Here is a 15987-nt window from a genome sequence, read left to right as displayed (position 1 = left end):
GCTGCACTGCCTCACAAACTCCCCAACACTGACACACAGCACTTGGCACAGTGTGGTCCTCCCCATTCCCACCGCTACAATTTTCCCCCAGAATGCAGAGTAAATGTCTCTGTTGAAATTTCATCCCTAACAGAAAGGTCCATGCACACACCAGCCCTTATAAAATTAACCTCAGCCTATGGCAGGAGGAACACAACCCTTTGCAAACAACCAGGCAAACCTTAACCCCGAGGACGCAGCCAACCTGCGCTGGAGTTGGAGGGCAGCAGCTGCAGGGCCAGGATCCCTTGCCGGACCATGCTGACCAGACCAACGTCAGCAGTGACCACAGATACACTGGGCTTCCTTCCAGATGACTCCTGCACATCACCAGGGCTCTCTTGGCTCAGGGGGGATAAATCCACCTGGAAAAGTTTAAAAAAAAAACAACAACACAAGGTCTCATGGGGCAGATTTCAGCTCAGCTCTAGTTCTTGCTCTTCCAAACACCTTCAGTCTAGCAGTCCCATGGTACTCTGGAGCACGGCAGCGGAGTCCATTTGCATCTTTAACTTCCAGATAACGTTAAAATCCTGGTCACTTGAGCCCCCTAGAACAGCTGGGCAAGGCTGCTTGAAGGTAGAGGGACAGCATGCTCAGAGCTTTATATTAAGCTGATTTCTCACAGAAGGGGAAATACGAGACACTTCACGGTCAGCAAAACTCCTCTGTGGAGCAAGTATTTCCCAGTTAAAAAGATGGTGAATATCTCTTTCTTCCCCTGTAAGCTAGTAGAAGCTGCAGCTATTCAGCATCTACTCAATCTACTATATTCAGCCCAGAAACACTGGAGAGGCAGAGGCAACTATGTCTCACTTGTGAAGCTCTGCAGTAGAGGGGGCAAGGAGCCTGATAAAGACAAAGTCTAACGCCTATGCATTTAACTCAAATAGCCTTCGTTATGCAGTGTTGATATAAACAAATGCAGGTAGGCTTCTGCATCTTCTATAAAAAATATCCTCTAGGCAAAGCCTGAAATTTGTATAATTACAACAGTGAGAAACCTACTGTATTCATAGTCCCTTAATCCCCACAGGCTCTGGCAGTTCAACCCTGTAATGAAATACTGCTTCGTTTTTACTGCTAATGCAGAGAATGGCTGAGACCCCCCCTGCTCTACAAAGCTACAGATGATTTGAGCTGGGAAAACAAAACTAGAACTAACTAAACTTTTGCTATGCACAAATGGGAGCAGTCTGTGCCTGTGAGCAAAAAATACTGACTGTCAATCACTCTAATTTGCCAGATGCCTTAAATTCAGACACTTGTTACCAATGATACAGCTAGCGCAACTTCAAAAGTGAAAAAAGTTTCAGTCTCTGCCCTTCCCCTGGGGCCTCCCACCTCCACCCCACAGCCTGTGGCAGGACTCACCAGTCCCTCTGGCCTGCAAGGGCGTCTCTCTCCTCCATTTGCATGGAAGAAGTTACAGGGTAGTTTACCATGAGAGAAATATTGCATCAAGCAGGAATGCATACAAAGCACTGCAAAAACACCATCTGGACTCACCAGTCGAGGTATTTACTTCCGGCAATCTACTTTCTGTTTCAGGACTGGCAGTTTTAGCATTGAAACATATAAATTTCAGCTAGAATATGAGATTCCAAGCACTTCAGATATGCAACTGCAATACATCACCAGTAGCCTCTCCGTCATCTGATTTTGGGACATTTTTTTTCCTCCCTTTTGCCCAAGCTCTAATAACTAATGCTAACTAAGGACTAAATAACTTCAGCCAGACCAGCAATCACTTTAACTACAAGAAGATCAAAAAGCAGCATAGCCAACAGGTCAAGGGAGGTGATCTGTAAATGTCCCTTCCAACCCAGACCATACGAGGATTCTGTCATTAATTTGTTGATACAAATATCCATGGCTATTAAGCAGCATCTGTCACAGATTTCAAATACTTGAAAAAACTACCTGTTTATTCAGCTTCATGGCCAGTTTTCATAGTAACAAGGAAGTATTTTCATTCAAGAAATGTAACAAGAGCTAAGGGCATATTCACAGCTATTTACAGATTAATTAAATGGACATAATCACCTCTCCCACCATCTTCTTTGGAGAGAAAGCACATCCTACCATTTCTCCCAATATACAGTCAGGCCATCTTGCTGCACATTAACTTTGGGGGAGGTAATCATCCTCACCAGTCCTTCTAAACACTTAGTTGTTCTGCATCCTCAGTGTTCATGTCTCATTACTGGGTCCCACAACATCATCTCACCAACCCCTTAGCTGCTCCTTCTGCAGACCTATGGTACTTTTCCTCTTGCCACCCCACTTCAGAAGGGCCTCAGAGTGCACCTCTCCAGGAAGCCAAGAGAGCCCAACTACCTCTGCCCTCCTTACCTGCGGTTTGGGTTCATACTGTTGCTGAAGCATCTCTGCCACTTTGTTTTCAAAGGCACAGAGCTGTGTGTAAACTTGGTGCAGAAAGGCCTCCCGCTTTGTCTCATCCAGCTGACAGCCCTGGAAGAGTACCTGGCCCAAGGACACACATGTCAGTCATCAAGTTAAGATTTTATAGCACCAGCCCCCAAGGTGGTACACAGGAACACAGCTCTGCACAGTGAAGGTGAAACATGTCCCTGACAAAGCACAGATACAGCACAGGCCTCTTCTCTCTGTTCCTGCTCAAAAGCAACTGCCTGTGAGCAGCAGTACCTCATGGCATCTGCTGTGCATCCCACAGCAGCTTACGTGACACTTTGGGAAATCTCCTTGGGCAAGAAACTTCTACTTCATCTGACTTTCTCCAGGATAAGCAGTTATTAGGAGAAAGTGATGTGGGATCATTGCTAGAAACCATCAACTGTACTCTGATGCTCCTAAGGAAGGCCTGTTCTAATCTACCTTACCTATAGACTGATCAAATTATTTTCCAAGGGGAACAGCAAGTTGAAATAAAGAAACACTTAGAGTGGACATTACAAAAGAGGCTGAGTGATGTGACAGAATACACCTGCCACCACAGAAACTCCCCAGGGTGACAGGGGACATGACACTGGTGTTTACAGCTATCACCCTGGTACAGGCAATCCGGGTCCACAACCAGACACAAAGAAGACACCAAATGCAGACAAAGACCTCAGCAGACTGGTGGGGTGCTGCATGTTATCCACATTCCCTCAGTCTCATATGGACAAGACCTTACAGCGACACAGGAGAAATAAATGATTACCAAAGAGAGTCTTTCTTGCATGAGTGATACACACATACACCTTTTCTTCCATAAAATGAATATAATTATCCAATTGTACCCAGAGATCACAGTTCACAGCCTCACGTACTAAGTGGGAATTTAGAGAGGTCCCAAGAAGAAAAACGTAGCAACTTCAGAACACTCAATACAGTGTAAGTAAGGGAGATACTGAGGCACAGAAGGATGGTCTGCAGGATTGCTGGACAAGATGACATATAAAACATCAATGGCAAATGGAGAAATTCCTGCTACACTTACTCCAGTAGCACCTCAGAACAGACCAAAGTGGTGGCCACACTCCTCAGGTACAACACAAACCCTGGCAGAAGGCTTAGGCAGGGAGGGCTGGGGACAGGAAGGGAGGGAACAAACACAGACTAACAGGCTCTTCCTGTTACCACGCACACTTCCCCTAGTATTAGCAAAGGGATGAAATACATAAACACAACAGTTATGTGAAAATACTATAAGGTGGAAGAGATCAAGGATGAACTTCAAAAACAACACTGGCCCCATAAACCAGACTCAAATTTTTTAAACAGACTTGCCCTGACACAAGTGAAATCTCACTGATAAATCTCAATACAGGGGCTGGCTGCTCCCTCCAGCAAGAAGCAGCATATTCAAACCAAGTGCAAAAAGAACAAGGTTTGTAGGAAGAGGCAATTATCCTTGAATTAACCACTGCTACAGAGCTGGAACAGACAAACAAGCTTTTGGTCATACAAGCTCTTCTTGAATGCTTCCAGCTAATTAAAACAGGCAAAAAGAATTAATCAACAGAAATCAAAAACAAAAACAATCCCCAAACAACAAAAGAAGAAGAACAAGAAGAAACACACATTCGACATGAGGAAAATATTCCCTGTGGCCCAACTCTAAGATCATGCCCGAGGGCAGCATTCTCCAGAGAAACCTCTGCTTCCTGCCCAGGAAAGAGAAGTTGCTCACATGCACTTCTGCATCATGCCAGGCTATGCGTTTTAGTGAGACAAGCCTGCAGCATCCCAGATAGCAGAGCCCAGCTGCCACCTGCCCCCCTTCCCTTGCACTCACAGAACACCCGTGCAGCACAGCGAGCTGCTCACACTGTGCCCAGAGAGAGTCTGAACTTTACCTGGTGGGACTGCAGGCCAATGATGGAGGAATACACCTGGATGGTGACAAAGATTTCTGGCTGGTAGATAATGTCTGAACCAGGGATACGAAAGGGTCTTAACAATCCCACCAAGCATCGGGAAAGGGCATGAAACACTTCATCAAAAATTATCTCCCCCGTTGAGTCATCCTACAGAAACAGAGAAAGAGAACAGCTTTTTCATCTTCTAGGACGTTTAATCTCATTGTTGGTTGTCCCAGTGCACATGGCCAACAGCGAACATCCTTCTGCGATGGCAGCTAGATTAAAGTGACAACTCCTGTAAACAGAAGTCACACATTAAGCACACACATCCAATGGAGAAATAGAATTTGCCATTAAGTTCCCAGCCAGGGGCACAGCATGGCTCCCTCCTGGAAAAAGCAAGACTTCTGCAAAAGCTCAGATTAACACCGAGAGCAATAAACCTTTACTCAGCAAACAGAAATGGGTTTGTTTTAATGCAGAACACCCTAAGGAGAGGCAGTTTCTACTCTTACCACAATCCCCGTGGAAGGGCTCAGATCAAGCTCAATCACAAATCGGTACTGACGGGCCAGGAAGGTGACTCGTGTAGAGGGGACAAGGAGGTAGGGCCTGGGCTGGACCGGCTCGTCTGGCTGCCACCCATTAGGCAGGATGCTGAGAACATCAAGCTCATTTTCTGATTTTACCTGCCAGAACAAGCAAATGAGAGAACATGAGAGAACATCAAGAAACACCAAAAGAAGAATCAAATAAAGGGATGGTGCTCAGACGCTCTGCAGGGTGCAGGTGCTGCTGAGTGGTGCAGCAGGGGTGACCCCACGCAGCCCTGAGCACCAACTCACCAGCTCGGGCTCGGGCACGGCCCGGATGACCTGGTGCAGGCGACTGAGGACCCAGGCGAGCCGCACGTTGCGGGAGATGCGATAGTCCTTCTTCATCAGGAGGAATACGTGCCCTGCCTCCTCCACCTGCGGCGGGAGCACAGCGGCCCAGGTCACCCCCGGAGCAGCCCTGGACAGTGCCCGCGCCGCCCCTCACCCCGGGCTGCTCCGGGCCCGCGCTGCCGGCCCCACTGCTCCCCACGGCGGCCGTGTGCCCCGCGCCCGCCTCTGGCCCCGGCCCGGCCCGGCCCGGCCCGGCCCGGCTCGGCTCGGCTCGGCTCGGCCTGGCTCCGCTCCCTCGGCCCCGGCCCCACTGCCCCGGCTCCGGTCCCACCTCCCCGTCGGGCCGCTCGGCCGCCGCCATGTCCGCGCGGCCCCGCCCCGGAAGTGCCGCTCTCCCGGGATAACGGGGCGGGGCCGCCGCCGCCATCGCTGCCATCGCCGCCATGCAGGTGAGGGCCGGGGGCAGCGGGGCCGGGCGGCTCCGTGGGGCCGGGTCCAGCCGGGGCTGGGACAGCCGGGGGGGGCCGCCGAGCGCGTCCTCGAGCAGCCGGTGCGGTGCTCTGCTGTGCCGCAGCCCTTTGCTGCTGCACGGCTGTGGGGTGAGCGTGAGCGCCCCAGTCCCGCTTGAATGAAATGTCATTAATGGGAGAAGAACCTAACTATTTTATTAAGTGCTGTGAACTTGTAGCATCCTTGTCCCAAGAAAAGAGCATTAATGGCAGGTTAATAGGCTGTAAAGATGTACCTCCTTTGGTTTGTTTGGAAGCGGAGCCGGCTGGCCTCATACAGATCTGTTTGTCTTGCTGGAAAAGAAAATGAAAACGAATTGTCCCGCTATTCCTCGTTTATAGGGTTTGTTACATTGTCTCTCCTTGTTTTAGCCACTTACTCATAGCAGCCTTTTTACTAGGTTGTTTTTTTGGTTTTGTGGGGGTTTTTTTTGAGTTATGAATATTCTTCATCATCCTCGTTGCTTTTATTAGTACATAGTCTTACTCTATCCCTTCTCGGCTGGGAGGACAAGAGTGACGTGTAATATTCGAGATGGAAAGGAGGCATGCATTTATGTGATGACATAACAATGCTTAGTTTCTGTTGCTTGCCTAATAACTCCTGTGGTAACTTTTACTTCCTTGACTGCCTTTCCATCATTGGGCAGATGTTTTCATGGGTTACCCTCGGATAATCATGAGGTCTTGTTGTTGAGTTACAACATTATCAGCTCTGATAATGTCATTGTGTACAGAAAGTCATGGATCTTTTTCCCCCTTTGTTTTGCCGGTCAGGATTACTTTTCCCACCTTTGTTTCACCACCTGCATTACTTTACCTTTACTCACTCTGAATTTCACCTTTACCTTTCAGTTGCTCGGTATCGGGAGGTCTTTCAGAACCCCTACCATAAGGCCTGTCTTTACTGCCTTGGGCCAATTTTAACATTGTTAATAAATTCCTCAAAGTATCCTCTTGGAGTGGCACAGCATTCCTTGGAATCAGTCTCATTGTATGCGTATTGCACTGCTTGCATCTGCTTCCAGCTCCTAATGGCTTTGGGAAGAGCCGTGGGAAGGAGGGTTGGAGTGCACTGCTGCCGTGAGAGTGCTCCTTGTGCAATGGGCTTTCATTCATCCTCTGGAGGGCTTCTTGGATAAGCACAGGCAGGGGGCCAGGGGAGTTGCCACGGGTGCATATGCCTGGCACCTCTGCAGTAAAACACTGGCTTCTAGCCCAGCTTGTAACACAGACAGTAGTTAACCTCCTTGCACAAACACAGTGCACGCAAACTGTTACAGGCACATTTCTTAATTGGACAGGAACTGACTAGTCCCGTCACAAGATGAAGGAGAGTGCTTTTGTCTCTAGGTGGAACAGCAGCAGCGGTCTGTTCCATGAATCCACTCTGTGGACTGGGGATCAAATTTTAATAAGGTTGATTCAGCTGTTTATTCTAAGGTGGTTAAAGTGAAATGAAGTCCTGTCAGTGATTACCAACTTGTCAGAGTACAAATAAAATAGAATAATGTGTTTTCATGAACATGGAAGGTGCCTGATAATGTCTTCATGAAGCTTACACTGGGCCAGTGTATTTGAATAGAGCAACAACAAACCCAATAGCGAGCATGCCAACAGCCTGAGTCACTTTATCTGCTTTCCCAATCGGTATTCCCTTTCTATTATTTTATTGTTTTGTCCCACCCTCTTTATGCTTATTGTATTATTATTGTACAGTTCTCAGTTTACACGAGAAGTTCCCTAGGCCTGGGACTTTAATTATATTTTGTGTAATAGTTTAGTATGAGTAAGAGTAGATAGCAGTTTAGAGGGTTTTTGCAAGAGTCAAGGATATGCCTTGATGTCTTTGGCAACACATCCCCAGTCCTGACACTTTGTCTGTCACCATCCTCCCTCACCCAGAAGAGGATGTCAGTGGGGAAGATTTCTTAAATAATGTAATCCCAGCAAAAGGCAGGAGGTGAGATGTGTGTGTGGGGGTTCAGCCCCAGTCTGTGGGGCATAAAGCCAGTGGGAGCTGCCAGTTTCCTTGGCAGCTGAAAGTGGGCAGAAAGAAAGTAAAGAATGAGGTGAAGGGCACAAACGATCCTGGCACTCATTTTGCAAAGACTATTTCGGATGAAGACATCACAGTACCCATAGCTGCTGTCAGAAAAGGCTGAGGGAATGCTAATCTTTGATCTGGGTTAGCTTAAGTGGCTTACAAATGTGGTGTGAGCTAACTTTGATGACTTTGCCTGATGGGGTAGAAAGCAGATGTAAGTGATGATGTTGTCACTACACTCATTTAGATCTTTAACAGGGCAGCTGGCCAAGTGTTTGTCTCAGACACAAATTTCTTGCCTGAGTAGTCTGACCCAAGGGAAAGGGGTCAGTGTGAAATAATAGGAACTTTATCTCCAATGCCTCTGCTTCCTCTGAAAAAGAGGTTGTCTGTAGGACAGGTTGGGTCATGGATGCATGGGTGTGGATTCACGACGTCTTTGTCCTCCTCCCTTGTCTATCTTGTCTTTTTTTAGAGAGAGGAGAAGCAGCTGGAGCTGACCCTAGAGGCACTCATCAGTCAGGTAGCTGACCTGAAGAACTCCTTGGTCAGTTTTATCTACAAGCTGGAGAACGAGTATGACCGACTCACATGGTAAGATGTCTCACTGTTGATCACTGCCAGAACTCTCAGACTTGGCTCAAAGGATTAATTAAAAAACATTATCTTCTTGTCAATAGGTTTAAATTTTCTTTTTACATTTGTGCTGGAGGAACCACTACACATCTTCCACAAGAAAACCAGCTGAAATCCATTGGCTTCATGCTGTAGAGTAATAAGAGTCATGCAAACACCTTATAATCCAGACATTTTATGGGAACTAGACTTGCGTCTGCAGTGAGTAGAAGTTCTCAGATGAAAGACCTTAGAGATCCACACATACTATAAAAAGAGGAATGGTTATTTCTGTGTTTCCTGACCTTTTCTGGCTTTTTATGGCTCTGATATAAACTGAGCTTTTGTGTTTTCCTGATTCTGCTTTACTACACGGTTTGGGAGCCTTGCAAGATGGCATTCTTTTCCTGGAGAATATGGAGCATAAAGATGTTAATAGCTGCAGCTTGATAAACTATATGGTATCTTAGTGTCTGCCACTGCAGCATAGCTTCACAAACAAGTTCACATTTGTAGTTAATGTTGCAAAAAGCAGGAGAGCTGATGAATCCCGCACAGAAACCAAGCTGAAGAGGACCTCCTTGAAAAGATTATCAGTTATTTAGCTTCATTGTTTCTTAGGCTGGATAGCCAGGCTATAAATATTTTCTCTCCTGGCTGTACTATGTGAAATTTTTTCTTAGACCTTGCTCCAGAGTTTCACTGGGAGAGGTAGTGACAAGGAAAGAAGTGCTTCTGTGTGTGTTACTGAAATCCCAAACAACTGTCAAACAGTGGTATTGCTTGTAATGTCCCTGAGATATTTGCTGCGTTTGAGCCATTTCCAGTAAGGACTGGGGTTTGTCCACACCTGCATATTCAGGCCTAGGTTTTACTGCTTACTGTCTGGAGTAGACTGATTTGAGGATTAACAGTGTTGTTTCCTCACTCCTCAGCCATTTGAGTGAAGAGAAAAAAGCCCCATGTGGCATCCCCTTTCCATGTTCCATCTTTATTTGTTTTTCCAGGCCTTCAGTTCTGGACAGCTTTGCATTGCTCTCAGGACAGCTGAACACTTTGAATAAAGTGCTAAAGCATGAGAAGACCCCGCTACTGCGAAACCAAGTGATCATCCCCCTAGTGCTGTCTCCAGACCGCGATGAGGAGATCATGGTAAGACATGTCCCTTGAGTATCAGAGAGTGCTTGAGTGCCTGATATTCAGCTGGGTGTTCCTCGGTTCTGGGCATAAGGGAAGAAAGTACTGCTGTCTGAGGGCTGCTTTGCTGTGGGGTTTTCACCTGCAAACACTTGCAGTGGATACACTTTGCAGGAGGTGTTCCTGTTAATAAATATGTTGCTGTTACTAAACAGGCACAGTGCAAATTCCTAGGCAAGTTGTTGAAACTTCCTAGTGGTGCCCAGATCGAGTTTTCCCCTGTAGCTTTGTTCAGCACCATGGCCTGTGCCCTGGTCTGGAGCTGCCTGAGTGCTGGGCTGGAGGAAGAGGCTCTGAGTGAGGCCTGTCCCACTATTGCAGCGGCAGACAGAGGGGCGTGTCCCAGTGTTCAGCCATGAAGTGGTGCCCGACCATCTTCGAACTAAGCCCGACCCTGAAGTGGAGGAGCAGGAGAAGCAGCTGATCACAGATGCAGCTCGAATTAGCCCTGATGCAGCGCAGGTAGGTAAAGAAGAGTTTGATACTTCTGCCTCTTATCCCTAGGGCACAAGATGGCCTTTAACTGCTTCCTCTACCCTTCCATTTGACAGTTTTCTTTTTCTTCTGTGTCCTTTCCTGTCTGAGATTTCTCCAGCTGACCCTAGCTGAGGTTTGGTTTCCTCCACAGTTTCACAAGGGTGTCCAGCTCTCTGGCTGTTCACAGGAGGTGCCATCCAACCAGTCAGAGGAGAAGGCTATCACATTCCCACAGTGCCCTTCTGCATGCCTTAGCACTGGGCACTCTAGGCTCAGCTACCAAAACACATTTGGTTATACAGATCCTGGGAAGGGAAAGCTTGTTCATTTATCTTGCTGATTTGTGCTGAGTTGGAGGTATCCTGGCAGTTTCTGACAGTTTTCGTTTTGCAGAAACAGATCCAAAGTCTGAACAAAATGTGCTCAAATTTGCTGGAGAAAATCAGTAAAGAGGAGCGTGAATCTGAAAGTGGAGGTATGTCCCTGAGGTGGGAGTGGGGTACAGGGTTTAAGCAGCAGACTTGAGAGAGTAAAGGCAAAATAGGTATATTGGAGAGTCTGAAGTATGGGAAACACAGTTGAGCAGCATAAATGAAAACATTCTAGAAGATGTAAGATTGGCTGTGCTGGAGCCCCCTAATTTGAGAAGGAAGCCTGTGGGTGCAGTGTGTCTTTGTTGTAAGACCTATGCATGGTGGGAAGGTCACTCCAACCCTTTGACATATCCCCCTTTGAGGAGGTGATAAGTATATGCCAAGAAAGCTTCCCAATCAACTTTAATTAATGAAAAAAGCTGTGAAAATGCAGCAGCAGTGAATGAGAAACTCTTTAGCTATATTCTGAAGGAGTCTGCATGTTTGGCAGGCTCTTGTGTGATCCTGTCTAGGTAATGGGTGCTTCAGGCTCATGGCCAACCTTTTCTGTTTGTGGTGTTCACTGTTCCCAGGAGTGCCACACACTACTCATAAAGGCAGTGGCAGTGTTTTTACTGTCATCTTTGACACGTGATCAGAGCACAGGTTCTGTCTAGTAGCTGGGATTAACAGTATAATTGGGCACATGTGTGGTAAAAAAACTTACAGACACCATGTTGCTTATGAGCCTCCAAAAGGGGGTGTTGCTCTTTTTTGTCTCGATCACAGTGCTTGTTACCTGCCATAGGATTGAACAAACAAGCCTTTAGTGGGAGCTTCTTATGGGCATGGAGGAGTTAGCTTACTCTGTCCTCCTTCCATGAGCAGATTATGCCCTGCTCTCAGTGAAAAAGCTCTTGGATCACCAGTGTTCATTGATTTTGCAGTTTCTTTGACCTTGCTGAGACTCTTGTAGGACAGCCTGTAAGAAACTCATCTCTATTGCATGCACTAAAGTAGCTGAAAAGTAAATTCAGGACCAGCTATGCTACTTTTTAGACCTGATTGCCAAGTCTAAAAATAACTTCCAAAATAACTTATTTTTTACAGGTTTACGACAGAACAAGCAGACCTTCAACCCTGCAGATACCAATGCACTGGTGGCAGCTGTGGCCTTTGGGAAAGGGCTGTCAAACCGGAGACCCCCAGGCTCTGGGGCATCTGTCCAGTCGGGCCAGGCAGGAGCTGGTGCCATCATTGCAGGTGCTTCAGGCATGCAGCAGGTCCCAATGACAGGTGCACCAGCTCAGCAGCAGCCAATGCTGGCGGGAGTGCAGATGGCACCAGCAGGACAGCCAGGTAAAGTTCCATATCTGAGATCAGCTGAAATCCAGGGACCAAGAAAGACAAATGCGGACATAGAGATTCTTCCTCAGTCACCTTTTAGATGTAACTAAGGATGAGGTTCATTTCTGGCCTTAATAACATGAGTCAGGTTATAATAGAGGAGTAATACCTGTTTCAAATTGTCTCAGAGGGTGAGGTGGATCCCAGCCAACCAGCTTCAGCTTCTTAACTCCCACTGCAATACTGTTTTAATAATAGACTTAGTGAACAGGAATCAGTATAGAGGGAGATCACAGTTTTCAGGGATCTGTACTGGGGGTTTTCCTGTGAAATTTAAGTTGTGTGTAGGTAATAAAGTGGAAAAGTTTGATGATAATGAATTATTAAGGGTAAGAAAAAAAAAAGTTTTCTGTAAAATGTTAGGATTTCCTGTACAAAGTGACTTTCTTTAATAGCAGTATATGACATTTGCATTGAATATAAAGTGAAATACATAGGCATAGAAATTTGACTGTACACATCCAGCACCTGGACCCTAATCTACTTACTTGTATTTGTGAAATACATCTATGATAGAAGAGTTCTGTAAAGACAATAATTTGGTATTCAGTTGAGGCAGAAATACAAACCAAATACTAGGAATTTCTAGAAAAGAAACAGAAAACCAGAGGATGTCTTCAGGCCATTCTGTAAATCCATTGGGCACCCACACCTGCAATAGTATGGGTGGTTCTGATATCTTCCCTGCTAGAGGGCATAGCTTGGGGATAGAGAGAAGAAACTGGAAGCCTATAAAATCTCAAATTATATACAGCAGGCAAATAAGGAATGATTGTTCATTGTCTCCCATGATACAGAAGGATTGGTGAAAGTGCACCAATCAAAACGTGGGCTTGTAGGTTTGGAACAAAAGGGAGATACTTTTCTGAATACTAAATAATTACACTGTAGAGCACATTGTCTTGTGTGTGATAGGCACATAATGTTTATATGAGATGGAAAAATAAGTAAGTACACAGACTTCTGGATGAAAAATCAGTCAACATCTAGTCCTGAGGATACCAACTCTGATTCCATGACACTGAGCAACAATATGTTAGAGGCAGAATAGGTATTCTGCAGGGATATCACTGCAGGCTTGCCCTGGTCTGTTATTCCTCCATAAAAGTCCTCTGTTGTCAGGAACGGGTTTGACCTGGGGGACCTGCAGGCTAACCCTGTACTGTCAGAATGTTTATGTTCATTGTGATTTATGATATCCAATATCCTAATTGGTGTTTTCTTGCCTGTATATAATGACTGTTGTTTAGCTGTGTACTTGAGCAACAATATTGATCCTAAGCTAAGTATGTATTTATGTAAGAGTTAGAAAGTAATTTCCACTAATTTGGTAACAAAGAAGACCTGCTGTGATTCCTGGCTGAACACTCAGAGACACTGTATCCAGGGTGGGGAGACAGTCACTTCTGTAGGCCAAGCAGAGTGCGCTGGTAAGGAGAGCACTTGTCCAGCCTGGGTGATGAGGAAAGTACCTCTTGGTAAGAGCAGCCACAGTGGGTTTTGGCAAAAGTCAGTCTCACTGTTCTGCTTTTGATAGTGTCCATAGCTGAGGCTGAAAGAATACAAGAACCAAGTATATCTTGGGAAAAATTGTTTTTTAGGGATTTTAAGCCAGAGTTTGGTTTGATACCATTGGATACAGTAGCCATTAATTTCTGCAGTTCCTGTTTGAATTACAGTTTTGACATCTACAACACTTCTAGCAGTATGTCCCACAGCTTTATCACATTTTGCTGAAAATCTTCTATGTTTAAATATTTTGCTTGATAATTTAATTGCATTTTTCTTTTTTTACCCATGTTGTGAGAAATGGTGAATAATCATTCCTCAATTACCTTATCCATACTACTTTTCATGTTTTGGAAATATGTCATGTCTCCTTCCTTTGTCTGTTTTCAGGTGTTTTTCCCTTAGCTAAGTCCTATTCTCTTTAATATGACTTTGTGTGAAAATTATAACTTGGAACATCCTTATCACTCTTACATGCACTTTTTCTGGTTGTTCTCAAGACTGGGAACACCACAACCACTCACAGTGTCTCAGATGTAGGTGAAGCATACAGTTCTGTTTCCAGTTGCTTTTGGGGTGATATATAACAATATTTGTCTCCTGATTGTTAGTGATATCTATCAGTTATCTGTCTACTCATTGCTGGCAATGACCCACTATGGATATGTTTGAGAAAGTTTAATAATCTTTATTGTTTTAGGCTTTTACTTATCCAGTCTTTTCTTGTCCTGCTGTACTATAATTTTAACTTTCAGAAGTTATCCCTTTTTTTCTGCTTCAGATTGAAGATACTGAAGGAGTGTTTTTTTAATATCCCTTTGTGCTGCTCTTTAATCATGGGGGTTTTTTCAGATCATCTTAGTTTTGTCTAGCACTCTACACTTACTGTAAGCTGCTAGTAAGATGTCTTTTAACACACTCCCATGTGAGATTGGTATCAGCAGAGAGTAGTAATGCCCAAGAGATGGATGTGGTTACAGGAAATTAAGAAATCTGAGAGAGGCTTAGTAATTTAAATATACACCCTGACTATAAATAATGCTGCAGAGGAGGGGATCCAGATTCTCTGAAATGGAAGTGGACACAGTCTGGGTTCTTCTCAGTGTGTTGCTGCCATCAACTTCTATGAGACTAAGTCTGACACTTGTGTAGGAGCCTCCTGACAAAGAGAAAGGCTTGCTGAGGATGGAAAAATAATAGAATTGGAGTGGATAGCAGGGGGACACAAGAATTGTCAAGGAGATTTGTCAGCAGAGAAAGATGCCAATTTGTAGAAATGATTGATCGTGTAGGTCAGAAGCTGGAAGGGGCTGTAGCAAATGAGCCTGGAGTGGAGCTGTAAAAGCCCACACAGGGTCATTGTGAGTCTTTAATGATCCTGAGCAAATATCCTCTCATATTGCTGATTTTGCACTGCTTTTTCTTTTTTCTCTCTCCAGGAAAAATGCCGAGTGGCATAAAAACAAATATAAAATCTGCCTCAATGCATCCATATCAGAGATGAGCTGAGATGAACCAGACCCGTGGAACAGCAACATTTGTTACTGCTGCAGGCACCCCACCTGGATTCCTTCCAGGACTTCCAAGTCCCTTCACATATCCACACAATTTATCCGGGAACACAGGGTTTATAAGCCCTTCCCTGGATTTTATTTAGTGCTGGGTGGCCTGTGTGGAGCTGCTGCTGGCCATGTCTCCTGGACACAAGTACTCTGTTCAGCCAGAGCAGAGGACTTTGCTTCTGCTATTGATGCCATCTTCTCCAGGTCTGGCCTGGAGGAAAACTACCCTTTCCTGATACAGAACCTGAAGAGCTGCACAGAGCTCCTTGTTTCTGCTTGTTCACTTGGCATGTTCTTTCTTTACTCCATCTTGTTTAATAAAGACCTTGTTATGCTCACTGTGACACACTAGTCTCCATCTCTCGGGTCATACGGACTCTCCCTCTGGGTAAGGCTGCAGAGCAGCTCCAATCTAAACCACACGGAAAATGTTGGAGGCCAAGTGCTGGAGCTTCAGGTTTGTGTTTAAAGGAGTGTAGTAGAGTGAGTCAGCAGGGTGCAAACATCTAGTGCATTAAAAAACAATTATGGCTATACCCCAGAAAGCAAAATACTGGGAAGGACTATTTCAAGGCCCACAGCAAGAAGGCAGCACTTGAGGAACAGAAGCACAGAGCTTTTGTATTCTGATGCTGCAGCAAATCTCAGCTGCAGCATCTGATTTCACTTCCATGCTTCTCTGCTTCTGTTTTCTATAAAGTTTCTTAGCTGCTTCAGAATTAATGTATCACTTCAGAAAGGTATTGCAATGTGCCCAGGACTGTGACACTTCTGGATGGGCCAGGTTGTGAAGTCTGGCTCGTTTCTCTTCGGAACTGGGCACTGTGAAGCCATCCCTGTTCTACTTTCTGCCCTTGAGCTGTAACATATAATCTGCCTAATGAGAGATTCCTGTGAGACAAAAGGGTGAGGGCACATCCCCATGGGTCCTGTCAGTACATACAACACTATCCTAAAGGACCAATGTCCTGCCTCTGGTTGCCATTGCATGGACTTCCTTTTGACTTGTGTTGAAAGCCAGCAGTGTTTTACTCAATAGCATCTGTCAGCAATC

At 45.5% G+C, this 15987-nt stretch overlaps 2 protein-coding genes across 8 annotated transcripts in view; one reads left to right on the top strand and one right to left on the bottom strand.

Annotated features, from left to right (window-relative positions):
- SZT2 (SZT2 subunit of KICSTOR complex) overlaps positions 1-5630 on the bottom strand; it is a 54181-nt gene extending 48551 nt beyond the window's left edge. For all 7 annotated transcript variants that reach the window (XM_058842159.1, XM_058842161.1, XM_058842160.1 and 4 more), the window contains exons 1-6: positions 5589-5630; positions 5216-5341; positions 4886-5059; positions 4365-4535; positions 2395-2526; positions 245-404 (exon numbers count right to left, since the gene is read on the bottom strand). In XM_058842159.1, the coding sequence (XP_058698142.1) occupies positions 245-404; positions 2395-2526; positions 4365-4535; positions 4886-5059; positions 5216-5341; positions 5589-5618 (793 nt within the window). In that variant the 5' untranslated portion in view covers positions 5619-5630. The remainder of the gene's footprint in view (positions 1-244; positions 405-2394; positions 2527-4364; positions 4536-4885; positions 5060-5215; positions 5342-5588) is intronic.
- A 22-nt stretch (positions 5631-5652) lies between these two features.
- MED8 (mediator complex subunit 8) lies at positions 5653-15271 on the top strand. Its single transcript, XM_058842158.1, has 7 exons — positions 5653-5706; positions 8289-8407; positions 9436-9580; positions 9947-10087; positions 10496-10577; positions 11566-11814; positions 14811-15271. Exons 1-7 carry the CDS (start codon positions 5701-5703, stop codon positions 14873-14875), a joined length of 807 nt encoding a protein of 268 aa, XP_058698141.1. The 5' UTR covers positions 5653-5700; the 3' UTR covers positions 14876-15271.
- The last annotated feature ends 716 nt before the right edge of the window (positions 15272-15987 follow it).

Source organism: Poecile atricapillus, chromosome 7 (assembly GCF_030490865.1).
Source record: "Poecile atricapillus isolate bPoeAtr1 chromosome 7, bPoeAtr1.hap1, whole genome shotgun sequence".
NCBI classification, from domain to species: Eukaryota; Metazoa; Chordata; class Aves; order Passeriformes; family Paridae; genus Poecile; species Poecile atricapillus.
Note: the sequence above shows the minus strand (reverse complement) of the source record. Positions and strands in the feature narration are given on the sequence as shown.